General features: G+C 37.0%; 1 protein-coding gene across 3 annotated transcripts in view; it reads right to left on the reverse strand.

Moving 5' to 3' along the window:
• Positions 1–1181: 1181 nt before the first annotated feature.
• Positions 1182–23259, reverse strand: part of vps13b (vacuolar protein sorting 13 homolog B) — a 464114-nt gene continuing 442036 nt past the window's right edge. For 2 of the 3 annotated variants that reach the window (XM_030157727.1, XM_030157729.1), the window contains exons 62-68: positions 21843–22019; positions 20294–20464; positions 18458–18634; positions 11962–12064; positions 6413–6581; positions 6251–6331; positions 1182–2717 (exon numbers count right to left, since the gene is read on the reverse strand). In XM_030157727.1, the coding sequence (XP_030013587.1) occupies positions 2469–2717; positions 6251–6331; positions 6413–6581; positions 11962–12064; positions 18458–18634; positions 20294–20464; positions 21843–22019 (1127 nt within the window). In that variant the 3' untranslated portion in view covers positions 1182–2468. The remainder of the gene's footprint in view (positions 2718–6250; positions 6332–6412; positions 6582–11961; positions 12065–18457; positions 18635–20293; positions 20465–21842; positions 22020–23259) is intronic. The other variant, XM_030157728.1, reaches the window with a different exon arrangement.

Consider the following 23259-nt stretch of genomic DNA (forward strand, 5'->3'; position numbering starts at 1 on the left):
TTTACATTAAATCATACAACAATAGAAAAGGCAACAATAACGTTTGCATCATAAGGGGTTGGCAACAGCGTAGGGTTACAAACAACAGTGTTATAGAGAAACAAATGTTACATCGTCTATAAAAAAATTTTGGTTGACAGCTGGTACATCGAGCGTTCATCAACACCTACTGAATATTGCACTTAACGTTGGCATGAGACAAAAAAAAAAAAATGTAAACACTAAGAGCTCAGAGAAACCCGACGCAAAGTGTCACGACAACAAGGAGGTTTCAGGGGTTCGGGTTATTCATAGTGGGTTGGTTTTAAAAATGTACCGGTGTTTAGGCCAGTTTGTGTTGTTGTTAAACCCTGGTCCGTTTGTTTCCAGAGGGAATCATTTCAACGTAACGCACAACAATGGATTAGCTGATAACAGAAGCTTCATTCGTGTAAAACCAGGTTCTGATCAGAAAACGGCAAAGGTAAGACGACATTAACCAACATCGCTTCATAATGTGACCTTTATTTTTGTTCATCTTTGTGTCGTTCAGTGAGTTTTATCGTTAGAGAAATAACACCAGTACTGTTGGATCTGCTTCGTGTTAGCTTAGCGCTGCAGTTTGTCTCATTGATTTGTTATACCCCAGTTGAGTTCTGTTCGACAATTAGGGTTTTTTTTTTTTTTTTTAGGTTTTAGCTGATGTTCTTCTAGTCACATGGATGCCCCCAGTACCTGAAGCAGCCACAATTCCGTCTGTTACCATGGTAACGCCACACAACACTTGCAACAATTAACGTATTCTGTGCATCCAGGTAACCAGAAGAACATCAGCTAAATGCACACAATTTCAAAACGGTCTAAGACCAGCATATGGCATGAATAATTTAATAAACAACAGACCAATGAAACGAACCTTGCGGCGCTAAGCTAACACTAAGCAGATCCAACAGTCCTAGTGTTATTTCTGTACCGATAAAACTCACTGAGACAGACAAAACATAAAGGTGACATTATGAACAGATAATGGTGAATGTTGTCTTACCTTTGCTGTTTTCTGATCAGAGCTTGGTTTAAACTAGAAAAGCACTTGGAGAGCGCAGCCCCCCCCCCCCAAATGTAATCATTTCTTCCTTGTGCCAGTATCAACACCTCCTGAAAATTTCATGAAAATCCATCCATAGCTTTTTGAGTTATCTTGCTAACTAACCAATAAACAAACCCTGGCAAAACCATAACCTCCTTGGTGGAGGTAAATGAAGCTTCAGCTAATCCATTGTTTTGCGTTACACTGAAATTATTCCCACTGGAAACAAATGGACCTGGGTTTAAGAGGCTACAGAACCTTTTCAGTTTGATTCATCACTTCATTAAAACCATACTGCTTTGACATATACAGAAGATTCATTGTTAGTGTTCATGTCTACAAACTGTCCTTTACAAAATCTGAACCTGAAATTTCTTAAGTATAATGATATTTTGCCTCAGTTTATCATTAATACATGTGCATTCCAACTTACAAATACACAAAATATTGTTAAAATTGCACTTATTTTTCTGAAGACATTTTTGGTTCACATTAATGAATAGTTTGTAAGAGTCATGAAACATTACATTATTTTACTCTTGATCAAACTGGTCTCTGTCCTGAACTAAAATGACTTTGACGCTGTTGACTGTTAATGTCTTAAATGTAAGTTTTGCATTTCAGATTCATCCCTGGGCTGGGATGGAGGGCCATATGTTTGACTGAACTCAATAAGTTTTGGATTTCGAGGTAAAATGGACACAGAGACTTAGGTTTTGTTTGACCCGCTGAGTAACTGTTAACACGGATACAAACCCACTGTGAATAATCCACCTGACCCTTTACAGGGAACACACTGTTGGTCCGAGGAGGTTTAAAGGAGGTTCACAACTGTTCTAGACCGTCACAGGTGTCCACACTAGAACTGAATCCATCTGCTGTAACTGCTCACACTGACTCCTACTTAGAGGTTTAAGTACAAACTCACTCTTCATGTTTCAGTTTCAGAAGTGGGAGTTAATTACTTCTACATTATTAACTGAAATGTTTTTGGACACAAGTAAATGTTTGATCTTTTGTAACATTAAAGCGCAATTACAGCAACTGAACCCTGTTGTAATGTTGTCATGGACGACGTCGTACGACAGCTTTAAATCATCTGAACGCCTTCGTTACTCACGTGTTTAGTGTTCACTAGACTCACTGAAATGTTCAAGTAAAATAAACAGATCTACACTGTTTTCTGCTTCTATTTCATCTGCTCTTCTCTGTGCATATGTCACGAATCTGTAGAAAATCTTTTTACCAAAATGTCTAAACTCTACCCATCCCTAAGGCGTGGTAAAAAATAAACCGACCTTTTGCATAAAACGTGTTGTCGTCTTTTTAAGAGCCAGTGTATGAAGAGCTTTAAGGCTTTAATTCAAAGGGGATCGGTGGTGGTTGTTAAACTACGGGCGCGTCAGTGGAATCCGATGCGTAAGGCTTTGTTCTTGACCATGGTGAACTTACTGACGAACACCCTGGCGAAGGCGGGGTCCACCAGGTAGCGGTACGACTTGGTGACGGAGGGCGGGGGCTCGGCCAGCGTCACCGGGGTCTGGAGCTGCAGAGACGCTGTGGACGGGGACAGGAACTGAGACGCCCGGGTCACGTAGTCCACCAGGCGCCGGTACTGCTGGTCTGAGAGACGCTCACGGACGCCATCGGCCTGAGGAGACGACGGAGGGTTAAGAACACAGACGGCCTAAGACCATAATACTAACGCTTCAGTCATTAAAGACAAAATGATCAAATATTAAAATGATTTTCGAAAATCGTTCCAATGGATCCTGCACTTTTTGTTTTAGGGCTTTACCCAAAAGGTCATAAATACAGGGTGTCCCATAAGTCTCAATACATAGGAGACATAATACTTCCATACATATATGGTTCTAACATGTATTTCTTTATATTTCTTCTTTATAGTTCTTCAGCAGTGGAGGACACGCATTGAAATGTGTTCCCGACAAAATGGCAGTCATATAGAGCATATTATATAAATAAAAATGGTTTATGTCAAGAAACGTTTATTTTTCCTATGTATGGAGACTTATGGGACACCCTGTACAACAAAAGTGAACAAATATTAATAGATGTGTGTCTTTTACATGCCAAAAGATCCATTGCAATGTTTTGGAAAAAGACCAGCAGGCCAAGTATTGCATACTGGGTGAAGCAAATGTTGACAACTTTTCCTTTGGAGAGACTGATGTACATACAAAAAGGTAGGCAGGATATGTTTGAAAAAATATGGAAACCTTTTAAGATATTTGTTAAAAATGTTGATTTAGCAAATGACAATGAGGAGGAATAAATATTCAGTTGTGTAAACCTTACAACAGGGTTAATGAGTTCAAATACCCATAACTGAAACAGGGCATTAAATTATGTACAAATGTTTATGACTGAGAAGTCTGTGATGTGTATTGTTTATTTGTAATTTTTTATTTATTTTTTGTGTATGTGTGTGTTTACTTGTAACACTTGTAATGTTGCAGGTGCCTTTGTGAGGTACAGGTCTACATGTGTTTATATTTACAAGTGTATGTGTATATATATAAAAAAAAGTGTTAATAAATATATTGCCTAAAAAAAAAAAAAAAAAGATCACATATTAGTCATTTTTAAATCATTTATTTTAACCCAGCTGTGGTTGAATGTAACGTCTACAGGGTTTAGCTCAGGTTCCACATTCAGTCCAGTCTGATGACAAACAGGCCAAACCAGTAAAATAACATAATAGCCTAGAAATAATGACAACTCCAAATTTCTGTTTCAGTGCGAAAATGTGAAATTATGAAAATGTTCACAAAAAAATGCAAATAACCTAAAATTATTTACAAAAATTAGTGCAATTTTAACTATATTCTGCCTCAGTTTATGTGCATTACAACTGTACAGATCCCAGTGGCTCTACAAAGACACAAAACATTTAGTAACAGGCAGAATATTGGTAAAATAAAACTAAAATGAGTGTGACACCCTTGACTGATGAGTGATCATCAGTGTCATTTTTGCACTTTTTCCCCCCTGTGGGCCAGATTGGAACCTTTCATGGCCTGGTTTTGTCCCATGGGCCACATGTTTGACACCCCTGGTCTATTATGTACAGTTTTATACTTAGCACCGCAACATCTAAGAAGCAAATTCCTATCATTTTGCTTCAATGTATTTGTTTGAAATCTATTACTATTTCATACATTTGATCCTTTTCCTGTAAAACAGATCAGAGCAAAACTGAAAACAGGCTTTTTTTTCTGAGCTGTAGCCGTGATGTGTCCCAATACTTTTGACTATGTAATATACATGAGTAAAGGATCTGAATGCTCTTCATTTCCAGTCCTGTTTAACTGTTGGTTTTTAATCTCATATTAACCCATAAAGACCCAAACAGGATACCAAAATCATTTACTGATATAAAAAGTTAGATACCTGATGATCCACTGGTTCTATCAATACAGGTAGATAACTGGTCAGTTTGTCGTCTTTTCATGGTCATCAGATATGACCCATTTGGACGTTCAGAGGCTCTGTGGTTACCATGGAAACACAGTCATCTTCTACAACAGGGGTGGCCAACCCTGGTCCTGGAGAGCCACTATACTGCATGTTTTAGATGGATCCCTCTTCCAACACACCTGATTCAAATGGTAAACCTATCATCAAGCTCTGCAGAAGTCTGATAACGACCGTCAGGTGTGCAGGAAGAGGGAAACATCTAAAACATGCAGGATAGTAGCTCCAGGACCTGAGATGGCCACCCCTATTCTACAACACTGATTCACCAGTAAAACCCAAAGAGCTGGATCAGTGACAGTGGATGGACACACTGGGTTTGTGTTCAGTTAATAGATTTTACTGAAAAATATACTTTTTCTTCAGTTTTCTCTATTCCTGATATAATAATCCTCAACCTTTCTCTGAACTTTAATGAAAATCTGCATCAGGGGTGTCCAAGCCTGGTCCTGGAGAGCCAGTATCCTGCATGTTTTAGATGTATCCCTCTTCCAACACGCCTGATTCAAATTATGAACCTCTCATCCAGCTGTGCAGAGGTCTGATAACGACCGTCAGGTGAGCTGGAAGAGGGACACATCTAAAACACACTGGACAAAAGCTCTGGAGGACCAGGATTGGACACCCCTGATCTACATGATTAGTGAATTAAATGTAGGAAAATACCTGATTATCACTGATAATTGATGAAAACTGAGTTGTAATGAAAACTGCAGATCTGTGTGTAAAAAGGGCCATCAGCGCCTTCACTGCCTGAGAAAACTGGCACACTTCCACATTGACCGAACCGTTTTAACTTTGTTTTATCGTTCCTTTATTGAGTCTGTTTTATCTTTTTGTCTGGTGCCGTGGTTCGGTCAGACCTCGGTTGCAGAGAAACTCACTAAATCAAATAGTCAGATGGTCCAGTCGCCTGATTGGTGAGTCCCAGTCTTGTCCCGCCTCCCTGTCCACTAAACAGGTCCAGAGGATGGCTTCATCAGTTCTTAACAGTGACTCCCATCCTTTACCAGGTGAATTTCAGCTCCTTTCCTCTGGACGGAGGTTCTTAGTCCCAGGTGCAGGACACAGCGTTAGAAAAACAGCTTTGTTCCTGTTGCCGTCATTTAGCTCAATAAGAAATAGTGACATTGCACTTTACTAACTTATTTAGTTATTTATTCCATTTCTTTGCTCCATTTCTTTGCTCCATTTATTATTATTGTGACTTCAAATTTTTACATTTTTAAATTTTATGTTCTTATCCTGGTTTTTTATCTCGGATTGTTCTTATCTTTTCTGGTTTTTATTGTGTTTTATTGCATCTTGTTTTCATTTATTTGATCTTATTTATTTATTACATTCTTTAACTTATCCATGCTGCTATACTGATGAATGGTGGAACACTGAGCACTTTTTGTCTTTTTGTCCTGTCTGTAAGCGTGATCAAGTACCTGTCTTACATGTTCAACGTATGTATTGTTGTAATACCAAAGCAATCACCTAGACTGCAAAACAAATCTACCTACGGGTACAAATAAAGTAACCTTGGACCTTGAAAACACAAAGTACAGAAGATAATATTCTAATAAATGGTGATAAATCACATAAGAAAGGTTAAATATGGAGAAAAAGTCAAGTGTGAACGGCCACAAAAGGAACACTGGGTCTTATGGGTGACTCTTCAGTCCGTCTGTGGGTTCTTACCTCTGTGTCGCTGGTCACCGTCTGCTGCTGTAATGTGAGGCTGAGCTGACCCTGCTGATCCGGGTCCTGCCGACACTCCACCTACACACAACACATCGGGTTCAGGACTCCCAACTCTCTGTTAAAGATCCGCTGGTTCTGGTCCGGTCGGAGGGTTCTTACCTCGGTGATGGGGAAGGCCTGCTGCTGCGTGTCCTCGCTCAGACTCACCACAAACAGAACCTCGGAGGTGAGCAGCAGACAGCCGGCGTGTTCCTGACCCGACCCGCTGACGATGGTCACCTCCAGCGCCATGTGGACCTCAGGACGGCCCAGGGACTGCAGCATTTTCCTGAAGATGGACGGGAAATGCATTAGACGTGGATGGATTACGACAAATACGGTAAAAGGTCAAACACTGTTTATCGTTAACGCAGATCACACTTCTGAGTTTTTTCATGAAGGAGGCATCACATGGAAACAACAGAAACCCCCCCAAAAAAACCTCAAACTAACCCTTTTATCATCTACATCAGAATCATGTCAAACAGCTGACAAGTGTTTTCTATTTAGCGTTTTTATGTTTTATACGGTTCTCTATAAAAGTCCTGGTCCAACATTAGGTTTGTTGGTTTATTAAAGTTCTAATGTCCACATCAGTCTGTATTTTTATATCCAATCTCATACATGTGAAGCATGAACAGCAGGGAAAATACAAGTTTCAGGGTAAAAACAGTTTCTACAAACCAAAGCGTGACCTCCTTTTGCACTTAACATGTCTTTAACCCTTTTGTTCAGACAATATGAGATTTACGGCATTAATTTCCTGATGTTATACACCAGTAAAGAACAAAAACTAAGCAAAATGACAGAAAAAATGAGCAGAATAATCAACAAAATGAACAAAAAATTAATAAAATACTCAACAAATTTAATAAAATTATCAAAAAAAAAAAGTTGACACCGTGACAGCTGTTTCTAAATGTTTGTGCTACTTCTTGTCATGGGGTCAGAGGTCATAATAAATAGTAACTTTAACCTTTATAACACATTCAGTTCAGTTTTTGTGTGTCTTTTAAGGCACATATTTCCTGTATTTTCATGATGTATATGAAGAACAGAGAATGAGAAATAAATATATGTGCATTTCAACTCTAAAAAGACAGCACATAACAGTAGAATTAAGACTTTTACGTAGGACTGTACCTTAAAACTGCAGGTTGAATATTCCATAATTATCTTCCAACAGATTCAGTCTTTTTAACTGGTTCAACAGGAAACTAGATGTTTGTGAAATGAACTGTTTTCATGCTACAGAAAATCCAACCTGTGATACTAATGTTAACTAGTCACAGGTGTTTCCAGGCAGATAGGGAGGGATTCTATTCTATGACTGACAGCTGTAACTACCAATCACTGATCAGATTTCCAGACACGACAGTGCCCTACTACATGGTTTGATGTGGATGCTTGGAAAGTGTCTTTTCTTTTCAGAAGCAGCGCAAAACAGCATCAGATTCTTATACAGGGTGGGGAGGCAAACTTTACAATGAACTTTTAGTTGTTTTTTCTCAGCAGGCACTACGTCAATTGCTTTGAAACCAAACATATATTGATGTCATAATCATACCTAACACTATTATCCATACCTTTTCAGAAACTTTTGCTCATATGAGTAATCAGGAAAGCAAACGTCAAAGAGTGTGTGATTTGCTGAATGCACTCGTCACACCAAAGGAGATTTCAAAAATAGTTGGAGTGTCCATAAAGACTGTTTAAAATGGAAAGAAGAGAATGACTATGAGCAAAACTATTACCAGAAAGTCTGGAAGATACTATTAAAGAAGAATGGGAGAAGTTGTCACCCGAATATTTGAGGAACACTTGCGCAAGTTTCAGGAAGCGTGTGAAGGCAGTTATTGAGAAAGAAGGAGGACACATAGAATAAAAACATTTTCTATTATGGACATTTTCTTGTGGCAAATAAATTTTCATGACTTTCAATAAACTAATTGGTCATACACTGTCTTTCAATCCCTGCCTCAAAATATTGTAAATTTTGCTTCCCCACCCTGTACATTTGTATTTTGTTTCTGGATTTGGAATGAGGGGAGAGAACTGCAGGAGGGAGGCAAGGGTTTTCATACTGTGGTGTTTTCACCCTAATTTTGGCTCCTGAAGCTTCAACAAAAGGTTCCAAATCAAACCTAAAAATAATTAAATATGTGTAACTACCTTTTATTAACCCGTAAAGACACAAACATCCACTGACGACCGAAACCATCGGCTGATCTAAACTGTTTAATACCTGTTGATCCACTAATCCTGTCAATACATGTAAATAATTGGTGTAAAATGCAGTTCTTCATCTTTTCATGGTCATCAGATATGACCATTTGGACATTCAGAGGCTCCGTAGTTACCGTGGAAACACTGTCATCTTCTACAACACTGATTCACCAGTAAAACCCATGGAGTTTAACAAATGACAGTGGATGGAGACACTTGTTTTTATGTTCATTTAATGATTTTATTTTATTTTTTTAAGTTTTTTTTTTTTTTTTTAGTTTTCTCTGTTCTGAGAAAATAAGCTTTGAATTTCCTCTGAGATTTTATGAACATCAATTTAGATAGTGAACTAATTATGGGAAATATACCTGATTTTCACTGACAAACACAAAATGCACTGGCCTATATTAAATAACTGGTTAAGAATCATTTAGGAAAGATTAAATCTAGAGAAACATTCATTTAGAAGTTGTCACAAAAAAGGGTCTAGGTCTTTAAGGGTTATTAATAAACCATAATAAACCAAATAATCAATGATAATCACAGTATGAAATCCATGGAGTTTGATCAGTGAGAGTGGATGGACAGTTTATGTTCAGTTAATGATATCTTCGCTGAAAAAGTCTCTTTTTCTTCAGTTTTCTTTGTTTCTGATATAATAATCATCAACTTTAATCTGAGCTTTTATGAACATCTACATGAACAGTGAATTAAATATAGAAAAATACATGGATTTCACTTAAAAACAACCAGAATACAGTGGATAATATTATTATAAACAGTGGTAAACTGCTTAAGAAAGGTTACATAGAGAGATGTTTATGTTTATGCATTTGGCAGATGCTTTTTTCCAAAGCGACTCACAGGGGAAAACCAATCAAATCACTCAATCAAATTTTATTTATATAGCGCCAGACCACAACAAAAAAGTTATCTCATGACACTTTATATATTGAGTTGGTCAAAACTAGACTCTAAGCCAATTTACAGAAACCCAACAGAATCAAAAAACAGATAAATTAATTTGGGAACTGACCTAAAAGTAGGACTGGGTCGTTATGGGTTAAACAAGTGCATTATTTAAAAAGTATAATAGTCTTTTCATAGTCTTTTTTATGAATAAACTCATCATCATTATCTGATATCTGGGACAAGTGTTTCACAGATTTACTTTAAAAAAACAAAACAAACAAAAAAAAACGCTGTCCACTGAAAAGGACTTTCCATAAAAAAATGTATCAGATTAAACGGTTGCATTATTCTGTTTCCAATCAAGACAATTATTTAATGTAAATAAGCCAAAACATGTACTTGTTGGTCTGGGGAGGACATCACGCATCAAACAGTGGAACTTTCACATGAACTGGAACTTTGCTTTTCGTTTACACCTGGATTATGTGACTATATTTACATGTACACACTAAAGACCTCCTAACTGTAAATAGACCTAAGACCACACAAAGTGTCCGACTACCCTGACACACACGTCCAAGCGGCTTCATACACCCTGTAATTTAGACGCGAGTGTGTCCTGTTACACACGTGTTCGATGGGGAAATTAGCGAGCGCTGGGTGAAGTGTTCCGTCATGTTCCTCTGACAGTTTGTTTGCTTTGGAAGGCAGGTGTTCCCGTTGTGGAGCAGATGTTGGATCAGCCACAGTAGGGACACTCAGGTTCTGTTCAGTGTTACTCTGCTTTCACAGTCTGACCCCTCAAGTGTCTGCGCTACCTGTAGTAGTAAAAATAATTGATGGATGCCTGATGGAAACCAGTTTGACTGCAATGCACCATGAAGGAATCCACCAGGGAGCATTAGCTCAGCATTCATGTATTTCTTTCCTTTTTTCATCTTCCTCTAACATTAGCACAACATACTCGCTAACCTCCCGGGTGATGACAACTAAAGTGGAAATGTCCTAAAGAAATATTGTATTTAAAACTTGGCCTTATTTCTCACGCCAGTCGACAGTCGACTGCTGTTGGAAGTCAATGTTTCATAGCTATGGAAACCGACTAAATTGTGGAAAATTCATTACGCTTCAGCCGCGGCTCTTGATAACCTTCTGGAGACACCGGGGTCTCGTTCATAAATTTTTATGGTTATATTAAGTGTTCCTTCAAGAGCACCCTGAGATGTTTGGGACACGAAGAGCTGAAGACTCCAGTGGCCAGAAAAAACATCGACAAAAAATATTTAATCCCCTCTGCAAAAGCTGCTCTGAACAATACGAAAGAGACTGTGTGTGTCCATCCATCCATCCATCCATCTATCTATCTTCTGTCCATCTATCTATCTATCTATCTGCCCGCCCGCCCACCCGCCCATCCATCTACCGTCTGTCCATCCATCCATCTATCTATCTTCTGTCCATCCATCCATCCATCTTTCGTCCGTCCGTCCGTCCATCCATCCATCCATCTTTCGTCCATCCGTCCGTCCATCCATCCATCTATCTTCTGTCTATCCATCCACCCACCCACCCATCCATCCATCCATCTACCGTCCGTCCGTCCGTCTATCTATCTATCTATCTATCTATCTATCTATCTATCTATCTATCTATCTATCTATCTATCTATCTATCTATCTGCCCGCCCGCCCACCCGCCCATCCATCTACCGTCCGTCCATCCATCCATCTATCTATCTTCTGTCCATCCATCCATCCATCTTTCGTCCGTCCGTCCGTCCATCCGTCCATCCATCTTTCGTCCATCCGTCCGTCCATCCATCCATCTATCTTCTGTCTAACCATCCACCCACCCACCCATCCATCCATCTACCGTCCGTCCGTCCGTCCGTCCGTCCGTCCATCCATCCATCCATCCATCCATCCATCCATCTATCTATCTATCTATCTATCTATCTATCTATCTATCTATCTATCTATCTATCTATCTATCTATCTATCTATCTCTACCTACCTACCTACCCACCCACCCATCCATCCACCCATCCATCCACCCATCCATCCCTTAAAGGTAACCTCCTGCCTCTGTTCACTCGGCTTCATCTTACTGACAAAGTGTTTCCAGCCCACAAAAAACAAGGTGTTTCTCCAACTGATGGCACAGAGCATCATCTCTGGACAGACTCAGAGTTAAACAAGAACAATTTCTAGCTGGCGGCTTTGGCAGAGCGCTTAGAAAAACCTTTTAACATCAGCTCCATGAGAACAGGAGAGGGCAGCCTGGATACCATGTGTGGGACCAAGGTCAAACATCTTTCCAGAGTTGCTGTGTTTTTTTTCACAGTGGGTAATGATCCCTCCAAGGGTTTTTTTTTTTTTTTTAACAAGACAGCAAAAATGATGAGAGGTAGAGGGTGAAAAAGAACAGCAGAACCTGGACAGAACCCAAAGAAAGCAAAGACAAGAACACATGTCCCACGTCTAAACGATCGCCAGTGAAAGTAAGAGAAAAGAACAGATCTGAGGTCGTACCAGACGTATTTAAGGTGGCTGTTCGGGGCCTGGGCCGACTTCTCCTCTGTGGGCAGGTACAGCTGTTTAGGAAGCTGCCACAGTCCGGCTCCGTGGAGGATTCCTGTCCGGAAACACAAACAGGAAACACAGTCGGCATCAGAGACAAGATTTAGAATTAAAGCCAGGTTAAAGACCCATCTGTTCTCAGCTGCATTTGAATAGAGTTTTAATTCATCAGTTCAGATCTGCACTATTTCTTTAAAGCTTAAAGTTATCAGTTTCATGTTTATCTGTTTTATTATTTATCTGTTTTTTTTTGTTTTTCTCTTTTTTTTCTCATGCCTATACTTTTCATCGCTTCCCTGCTGTAATGCTTTTAATGTTTTATGTAAAGCACTTTGAAAAGTCTTGTACATGAAATGTGCTACATAAATAAACCTGCCTTGCCTAGACTCATACACAACATTAGTTTAGTTCTACTGTTAGATTTATCTGAAGGAAATGAGACAGTTTCACAGTTGTTCTTAAAATCTGACACAAAATGCAACATACCCCTTGAGAGTAACACTATGTTTTTCGGACACATACCTCAGGAACGGCCAAAGAGAGATAAACATTTAATGAATATTTTGCTGGTGGCCTGTAAAAAGACTATCACCAGGAAATGTCTATTACAGGAGAACCCAACTTTAAATGGATGGATGGAAATCACAATGGACATTTATAAAATGGAGAAGATTACAGCTTCTGTTAATCACAAATTGGAGAAATTTGCTTCCTACTGGAAAACTGTGTCAATTATATCACACCCTACAGACCTGATTTTGTTTTTACAAATCAGTGATTGTGTTGTATGCAAAAGACCCCTCCCTACTTGTACATAGTTTTTTCTCTCTCTTTTATTTGGTTATCTGCCTTTCTTTTCAGTGTCTGGACAAAAAAAATAAAATTATTTTGGCCTTTAGAGCCGACAACAAATGTATGACATATGTACATATGAAGTACAGCATGCGAATTTCTAATACTGAATGTCAATAAAAAATAAATTAAGAAAAAAATAAAACCTGACACAGAACCAGGACCTATGTCACAGTAATCCATCGAACTCGGGGTCCACCAATAGGAGAGCTTCAATTTTAACAGTATTTTAACAGGACAATGCAAACACACAAACAGTGAAATATACAGGTAGTACATGGAACTGAATACTGTTTCCTAATCCTAAAACAAAATGACATTTTTCAGTGTGTAATTTTTTAAAATTTCATGTAGACCACAGAGTAAAAGATAATGCAACATATATGGTAAAGAAGGTATGAATTTCAGGTGTTTCCTATAAAAAAAAATAGAATCTTTCAGTCACTTCTGTACAGAAAACATGGCATTAAAATGTGAACCCAACACCATTTAACAATGCACACGATGAGCAGTAATCTAATTACTTTTACCAATTTCTTGTAGATATGTTTTTTAAATTTTTTTGATATTTTTTTATTATTTTAACTATAGTATAAACAAAGCACATGAGCATATGACCAAAAAAAAAAAATCACAGTTTTGATGTATAAACAAAATTAATTCCTTTTTAATTTTTAAAGGCAGATGTAATGACTAGAGTTTGACTGTTGGAAATTAAACATCTTTAACTAAACAAAGATTGAACTGATCATCTAAGTCAAAATGAAAAATCCCCATCAGATTTGTAAGAAGGTATTATTTGTTTATTTATTTTTAGTTTCAGGCTATAGTGTTAGCTGTTACAAATCCATTGTAAAACCTTCTATTGATGCTGATAATGATCCAAACCAAGGTCCGTTCTCGGCACTGAGTGGCAAAAACAGAGGGAAATATGGGTCACAGTCAGGGGTTTATTTGTGGTTTAAATACTGACAAGGACAATTATAAACAAAAATGTGTTAGAAATGGAGCACCATGCTGGAAATATCTAACCAGTGACTACAATGGTAGGAGATGTTTTTGAAGCCTCGGAAATTTTGTCATTTTCTGCATGAACTGGTTATAAAATGTGATCTGATCTGCGTTCCATAACACAATGTTCTTAACCTAAAACCAAACAAACAACAAGTATGGTATTCCATGTCTTTATTGGACACAGTTATTAAAAACTCATGGTTCTGCTGTAAAACATAAGTGAACCCTGAGTCTGATGACTCCAAAATGAGATAATTAGAGTCAGGATTTAACAAACCTGAACTGTTGAACTGTTGAATAAAAACATGAAATATTAAAATTACTTGTTTGGTATTAGGTTATGAACATTGCTTTTCTCTGTTGTTGTGCAGGTCTGATCACATTTTATGACCAATTCATGCAGAAAACTATAAATTTCCACATGGTTCACATACTCATAAATGCTAAATCCTTCTAGATTTAGTATTTCTTCAGTTCTGGTGTTGAAAAAAAGCCTAAAACTCCTCTGTTACAGTGAATATAAACATTTTTTCTGTGTGATCTGAGCTCAGAGGTTGAAGTCGTGGTACAATCTTTATTTACTTCATACTGAACTAGACCAGAATGAAGCGTCTCTGAGTGAAACCTGGGTTCACTTTAACTCTGATGAAGCTAATCTTAAAAACACACTCTAAAAACAAGTAAAAAAAATTAAACAGGATATTTTTACTTGAATTAAGCAAAAAATCTGCCAATGGAACAAGTGAAAATTATCTTGGTAAGATTTGTTAAAATCAGATTTTCCAGATCTGTTGTTTAAAAATCAGTTCTTATATGTCACTGAAAAGTTACTCTTTAGGTGATTATGTCTTATTTTAAGAGTGATGAGATATTTTGACTAGAAATGAGAAAAATACACTTGGTAAGATTTAGATTTTTTCCAGTGCATGATGTGACTGATTCTGTGTGTACGTTTCAGTCCATAACTCATGAGTGTGTGGTCAGTTTTCCTTCATCTCCGTCTGCTGTCGGTGAGCGGAGGCCAACGAACTCATCAAGACGTTAAAACACAGCAGTAAAGAACGCTGTTAATGACGTCACTGCCTCGGCCTCTGACTGTGTACGTGTTTAATAACGGACCCTGTGGTGGGACTTCATCACCTCACAGCTCATCTGCGTCATGTCTTTGTTCAGCCTTTGTGTAAATGCAGAGGTTTGTGTTTGTGTGTGTTTGTGCTCGGCTCAGGGGTCACGTAGATCAGGTCCAGGCCCCAGGAGCCGTTGGTCTTTTATGGTAAAGTCCACTTCACTGGCGGTTTATGTTCTGAAACTAAGACCTGTTAGCGCCAACGAAGGCCTCAGCGCCGTAAAACACACGACTCTGGGAGGGCGTTGATATGATTAGACATGTAAGAGTGAGTGTTATTTTAGGGCATTTAAATCCTGAAACACTGTAAAAAATGGCATAAGTGAACATATACTAAATACCAGTGTATCTGCAGGTTTAAAGAAGCCAAATTTAAGACTTTTTAAACATTTATGGAATAACAAAACAGCAAAAATACCACAAACCTCATACACTGTTGTGCATAAAGTTGGAATAAAATACCTTTACCTGTTCTCATGAAATAGAATAGAATAGAATAGAATGGCCTATATTGTCATTGTGTGTTCTATGAAATTAGTGCTACTCCAGTCAATGCGACATGAATAAAAAACAAATACGTCAGAAAATAAGAATACAGCAAATATAAAATAAAAAAAATACAAATCTTAAAAAGTAAGAAAAGACATTAGAATATACAGGGTGGGGAAGCAAAATTTACAATATTTTGAGGCAGGGATTGAAAGACAGTGTATGACCAATTAGTTTATTGAAAGTCATGAGAATTTATTTGCCACAAGAAAATTGACATAATAGAAAATGTTTTTATTCTATGTGTCCTCCTTCTTTCTCAATAACTGCCGTCACACGCTTCCTGAAACTTGCGCAAGTGTTCCTCAAATATTCGGGTGACAACTTCTCCCATTCTTCTTTAATAGTATCTTCCAGACTTTCTCATAATAGTTTTGCTCATAGTCATTCTCTTCTTTCCATTATAAACAGTCTTTATGGACACTCCAACTATTTTTGAAATCTCCTTTGGTGTGACGAGTGCATTCAGCAAATCACACACTCTTTGACGTTTGCTTTCCTGATTACTCATATGGGCAAAAGTTTCTGAAAAGGTATGGATAATAGTGTTAGGTATGATTATGACATCAACATATGTTTGGTTTAAAAACAATTGACGTAGTGCCTGCTGAGAAAAAACAACTAAATGTTCATTGTAAATTTTGCTTCCCCACCCTGTACAATTTAACAAAAGTAAAATAAGAATAGAACCAAAACTCGAATAAATTAAAAACAGACACAAAATATGAATTGACACTTTAAAAAACAGTGCATTTGTTTTTGAATAAATATTGTATAAATATTGCATTGTTATTTTAAGAACAGAGGATTATTCCATGACTTATTGCACATAATTCATATTTTACAGGATTATTGCACATTACTGGAGGTGATTGCATGAACTGTGATAATGTGATTTATTCCTGATACATAAAGTATAACTGGGACTCAGTGTGTAATTATTGCACCTGATCAAAGGTGATTAAATAGGAATAAAAATAAAAACAGGAATGTGACTTAAAACAGAATTATTCCAACTTCATGGGAAACTGCGGTTACAGCCTTGATCTGGATTTAACAGCATTGAATATAGTTTGTGGGATTATCCATCCAGCTGAGGTTACATTTCTATTCCTCCATAATGATGATGATTCTGCTGCTACTGACGTTTAAACTGCAAAGTTTATACGAGAAACTGTCAACCTTCCCATGAAAGGAAAAATACAAAACACTCACTACAAATTTGACAGATTCTTTACAAATAAGACAAAGCATCATGATTATTATGTCGATGCAATTTGAATAAATGACGTAAGACTCATTCAGGCGACAAAGATTTAGAAAAGATCGAATGTTAAACAGTGTTTCGGGTGAATGTGAATAACATGTAGTTTAGGAAAAATAAGTCTATATGAAAGATGAATCAGGACAAAGTTTCCAGGACCAGCATTTATATTTGTATTTTCAGTAGAATCGCACATTCTAACAGGAATATTGTAACTCCCTTGTAAATCTTGTACATTTCTAGTACATACCTGCATAGCATTGTTTACTTATTTATTTTTCTTTTTTCCTTGCTCTTGAGTTGCTTTCTTTCTATACTTTAACTGTATTGGAGCAACTGTAACACACAAATATCCCCCTGGGGATTAATAAAGTATTTCTGATTCTGATTTATTGCCTTTGTTAAATGTATGAACTTTTAGGATGAAGGTAAAACTAACGACATTATCTGTTTGAGGTCAGTTCTGTGAACATAATAAAAATAATAAGAAAATAATAATGATAATTATTATTATTACTTGTAAGTGAAATTGTGATTTTTAATTTTTCTTGGAGCATCAAAGTGATCTCTGCGCAAAATGAGGTTTTATGTCTGAGAAGTTGCTCAGATATTAAGAAAAAGAAATAATTTAATAAACACAATATTAAAGTGTGTTTGTGTCCTTTTGGCTTTTCCCGACAGAACCACTCATAAACACTCTCGTCCGTCCACTGATGGCTTTATAATGGTCACGACATTTAATTCATATCAACGTTCATTAAAGTGTTGTTGCCTGAGGCTCATTGGAAAGTTTTATATGAGTTTGTGCTTCGAGTTTGGCAGAAAAAATTAACACTTTATAGCTTTTAAATGACATGTGACCAAACCTTCTCTGTTCCCTGTGTTAAATCTGAATATTGTGACGCAACGAAAGAAAAATAATAATCAAGTGAAGGAACAAAAAAACTGAATCTGGTTCAGTTTTTGCCACAGATGCACAAATAACACCAACATTTGCAGATGTACGTGTCTGCCATCGGTCTATCGGTAAATAATCTGACGTTACACTGATGGAAGTGGCTGTTATGTATCTGCTGTGCTATCATGTATTTGTGTGATTGATTTGTGCTCATTCAAAATAATTATTTTTGGACTGGAATGAACTAAACCTAATTTACTCTTGAACATACAGGAGCATAATGAGCACACAGTGTGTAATGAGGCACCTTCAACGCTGAGATGGACACTGACTGACCTACATAGGATCATATAATTGTATTCTTTAATGTCGAGGTACTTTTTGTTTGTTGTCTGTTTTGTTCTTTGTTGAGGTTGTTTTATTTTGTTCTTATAAATTGCTCTCACTTAGGTTACTGACTTCCCATTTCACATACAAAGGCATGTTGTATACATGGAACCTGTGACTGAAAAAAACAAAACAAAACAAAACAAAAACTCAGTAAAATAAGTTGGGAAAAAAAAAAAGTCAGTTATTTTTATCTACACGATTTCTTTGTTTGGCATAAAAAGGAATAAATAACAACAAAAAGGGAAAAATGAACATCCCTAACATCAGCATCCATCCTGATTTCCACCGTCTTCACGTCCCTCAGTTCAGCTCAGTGAATTCTGGATGTCAAAGCATTTTTTTGTCCTAAACTCACCGTATCCGGTCTGCGATACCAGTTCTGCTGCTCCTCCGATGGGTTTGGTGAACACTCCCACAATGCCTTTCCCCACTCCAGAGATGACCCCTTTGGCTTTGCTTCCAGCTGAGATCTGCAGCTCCCAGTTCCTCTGGAAGTTCTGCATGGGCTGGTCCACAATGCCTGCGATGGCTCCTGCAACAACAACAAACACATCAAAGTGTTCAACAAATACATGTATGTTTTAACCCTTAAAGACCCACAACTGTTTTAGTCCCAACTCCCAAATGATTTTTTTTGTCTTTCCTAAACGATTTATCACCATTCATTTGAATATTCCTCTCTGCATTTTGCATTTTTCAGTGAAAACCAACCAATTTTCCTATATTTAATTTACTGATCGTGCAGATGTTCATGAAAGATCAGAGTAAATTCAAAGGTTATTAGATCAAATCAGACAAAATGAAGAAAATAAATCAGCAAAATATATCAATAACTGAATATAAAACAAGTGTCTCCATCCACTGTTTTTATCAAATTCCATGGTTTTACTGATGAATCAATGTTGTAGAAGATGATGGTGTTTCCATGGTAAATACAAAGCCTCTGAACATCCAAATAGGTCATATCTGATGACCATGAAAAGACGACAAACTGTATTTTACACCAATTATTTACATGTATTAATAGGATTAGTGGATCAACAGGTATTAAACATTTTGCATCAGTAGATGCTTTTAGTCGATGGTGGATCTTTGGGTCTTTATGGGTTAAAAACTGTCTCATATTCGTTTATTCAGTGAGACATGAGAATCCAAAGTGCTATTAATGTGGATCTGTGAGGATTTGATAAAAATATCGGACTATTCAAGTGTTTAGGTCACAGATGTTGTGACTGACAGAGCACCTCAGGAATTATAATCTACTGTAACCCAGACTGAAACAAGCAGCTGTTTAGCTTCAATGACAATATGCTCAGTGTGTGTTTAGTGTGTGATATGAGTTTAGAGTTTTACTGCCCCCCGAGTGTTTATGGAGACCCCGCTGTGCCGTCGCCAATGCTCCGTCTCGGATCTCGGTGTCATATTGAGGCTCTTGTTGTGCGAGCCAACAGATAAATACATGTTATGAACCAAATGACCTGAACGACGAGGTATGAATGACAATCTCACATGAAGAGAAAGTGTCAATATGTATTTTTGCATGGATGAAAGTTTTGACAGTAGTGAAATTCCAACTAGTTTTTATTATTATTAGTGTTACATTTTGGTTTTTAATTAATGTACATTTTTATCTTTAGTAGAAAGTTATCTTTTTTCTATATTTTAGTAGTTTTTAGCAGTATTTTAGTAGTATTTGTATATTTAATATTTTATCCCTACAATTTTTTTATATTGCCAATATTTTTCAGTTATTTTTGGGATTTTTTATACAGGTTTTTTTTTTTTTTTTTGCACTTTAAGTGTTTGCTGCTAAACTGATTTCCATTCTTACTGTAACAGTGACAATAAACATCTATTCTATTCTATTCTATTCTAGTTTCAGTTAAATCTGAGTTAATTTTATGAGTGCATTTGTAACAAGACGTTTTTTTATTTTGGAGAATAGTTTGTGTTTAGTTTTAGTCTTTTTTTTTTTAGTGCTTTTGTTATATGTAAATTATAGTGTTTTTGTTATCCATAGTAACCCTACCTTGGACCAATCCAACGACATCCCTTCACATCTAATAAATTCAGGAAAACGTTCCACCTGCTGTGACTGAAAAGAAAACAGACTCCACGTCTTCTGTTCTATTTACTGGAGTCCTTTTTCTGGTCCTAAACACGGGTCCAGGAGTCTCGCCTCCTCACATACCTAACAGGCTGATGCCGAGGCGGGACAGTCCTTGTCTCAGTCCGTCTCCGAGGCTTTCTGGGAGCTGCCGCCTCCACTCCTCCTGCCTGGTGTAATGTTCCTCATCCAGAGACAAACGGTCCATGTTCCGGGCCAGACTCGTCGCCAGGTTGGTGATGGAGGTCAGTGTTCCTGGACAGAAGAACAGCATATTTGGTTTGAAGTACTAGATACACTATATGGACAAAAGTATTGGGACACAAGGAATTCAGGTGTTTCCTTTCTAACGGGTCTAGGCTACAAAACAATAACGACAAATGTCATAATATAGTTTTATATTGGGAGAAATATCATTGGATAGTTTTGTTTTAATTCTCTTGCTTCCAAAATGCCTCAGATGGTTTTACTTAATTTCTCACATTTTTAAAAAATCCATGGCTATGATTTTAAATGTTCTACTTCTAAATTTCTGAAATATCTTTTCATGCTCTGACTGTAAATGATCATTTTCTACCACAACTAACCATCTACTTTATTCACATCTCACCTAAAAAGAAAAATCTCCCATTAAACTTTAAGGAAATATGGGTGTTTATATCAAATCAGTTGACAGGAGCTGTAGCCATGTGTCCCATTACTTTTGTCCATATAGTTTATAAACATCAGTCATGTCATTGTTTTGTATCCCAGACTCCTGTTAGAAAAGAAACATCTGATTGTGTCCCGATACTTTTTTCCATTTAGTGTATCTACAGTAGTGGTGATTAAATTCCTCCTAAATATCATTGCACTGATTGGTTTTGTTTGAATTGTTATCTTTGCTTCCAAAGTGCCTCTAAAAAACATCAAGGAAATATTGATGTTTATATGTCTAATCATCATGAACAGGGTGTCTTACAGTTGTAGCCATGATGTGTCTCAATATGTTTGTCCACATAGTTTATAAACATCAATATTTCCTTAAAGTTTAATGTAAAATTTGTCTTCATAAGTGAACTGTGGAGAAAGCAGATGTTAGTTGTGACAGAAAATTATTATTTACAGTCAGAGAATGAAAAATATTTTAGAAATATAGGTGCTAGAACATTTGAAATCATAGTCATGGTTAAAAAAAAAATCAATGTTGAGAGAAATGAAGTAGAAACCGCTTCTGAGGCATTTTGGAAGCAAAGATAATAATTTAAACAGAACTAACTAATGCAAAGCAATGATATTTATCCCAATATAAAACTATATTATGGTATTTGTCATTATTGTTTTATATTCCAGAACTGTTAGAAAATAAATTCAATGTGTCCCAATACTTTTGTCCATATAGTGTAAGTGTGAATACTAGACTTAAGGCAAATATTATTTATAAATGTATTAATTTTATATTTATTTATTTATTATTTATAAAAGGGAACAAAAAGTTAAACTTTACAGTCAGAAAAAGTAAAAAAAAATACGACCATCTCACAGTAGAAGTATGATGAGAGCATTAGACACTTATGTCAAATCTGAAGTGTTCCCCTTACGTTCACTTACAGGAAACATTACGTTTATGAGTAAACACAGAGTCTGTATGAACCTTTGGAGATATGTTTGACGAAGGAGGTGGTTCCTCTGGAAACTCCACTGACGAAGGCCCCAGGACCCCGGGTCAGGCCCTCGTATGGCAGACGGAAGAAGTCCGACACACCGTTACCGATGCTCCGAACCAGACTGGCAGGACTACCCAGGATCTCCAAAGAACCCACCACCCAACCTGGACCACAGGATGACACAGAGACAGGAGGTGTGAGGAATACATCAGTTTTACATTACAGTCACCAAATACCCCAAATAGTTATTTTTATCAGCCAAAGAAACTGTGAAGTTGCTTTTTTCCTCAAAGATGTTTACTGTAGGTTTGAGGTTTGAGTCCAGAGTTTATAACAAGACTTCTATCTGTCGTCTGGGAAAACTTTACTTTATAATCTTGAAATAAAAACAGTGTTTCGACTGAGAATTGTATTTTAAAAGATCTCTAAATGTGGTTTGGACTTCATATTTTATATATTTTTTTTATTGTTTCCTGGTATCTAGACTTTCTGAAATCAATCTGAACATGACAAATCCAGATTTGGGTTTACAGTCTGACCAACTTTGCACTTGTGGCCAAGCGTTTTGGTACTGATAGAATCAAATATTTAAAAATTATCTAAAATTATCATCAGTGTTTATAATAAAGGACTGTGAAGTTCTGCCAAAGATGTGAATGTATTGGATTGTAAAGATATGAGCTGAATTTATTCTCAGCAACAGGCTGGAGGATTTATGTGACCACTAGGGGGAGCAGTGAGTCACTGTGGCCTTGAGTCTGCCCAGTGCATTGAAAACTAAACTCAAAAGCAGCTCAATATGACGAGGTGAGGATGAGAACCATAAGAAACAACTTTTAGAGTCAAAGAAATGAAGAGATAGAAATATAAACAAAGCAGAAAAGAAAATAATGGAGTTTGATGCTGAAATGGCACCGTTTCTTCTACACAGGTGAGTTTGTTTCTGAGGCTTATGAAGATATAAATTTATTATATGATGCTATTATCTTTGCTAAGTTGCTGTTTGTTGATCCACGGTTCAGACTAAACTGTGACAGGTCTGACCTTGTTCATTGGACTCCAAACAGATCTTTAGTGCGGCTATTGACAACACTAACCATACTAAAAACAGAGCTAAGCTAACAGAGGTATAATGTAAATTATCAGCTGATTCAGCACGTGAAGATTATAAGACAGTGTTATTGTAGCAACTATCAAAATAAGCGTCTGAGTTTTAGTTTGAAGAAGAAAACTTGATGATACTATAATACAGATGTGTGTAAACAAAGAGTTTTATACTGTATTCAGTGACTGATACAGTCTGTGGATACATAGGGTTGATTCGTTGGTGGTTTTGGTAGAACTATGTGTGTTCTGGTACCAGACTGCCCCCTGCTGGTAAAAAATTTGGAATACCAATACTAC

Source organism: Sphaeramia orbicularis, chromosome 16, assembly GCF_902148855.1.
Source record: "Sphaeramia orbicularis chromosome 16, fSphaOr1.1, whole genome shotgun sequence".
Classification (NCBI taxonomy): domain Eukaryota; kingdom Metazoa; phylum Chordata; class Actinopteri; order Kurtiformes; family Apogonidae; genus Sphaeramia; species Sphaeramia orbicularis.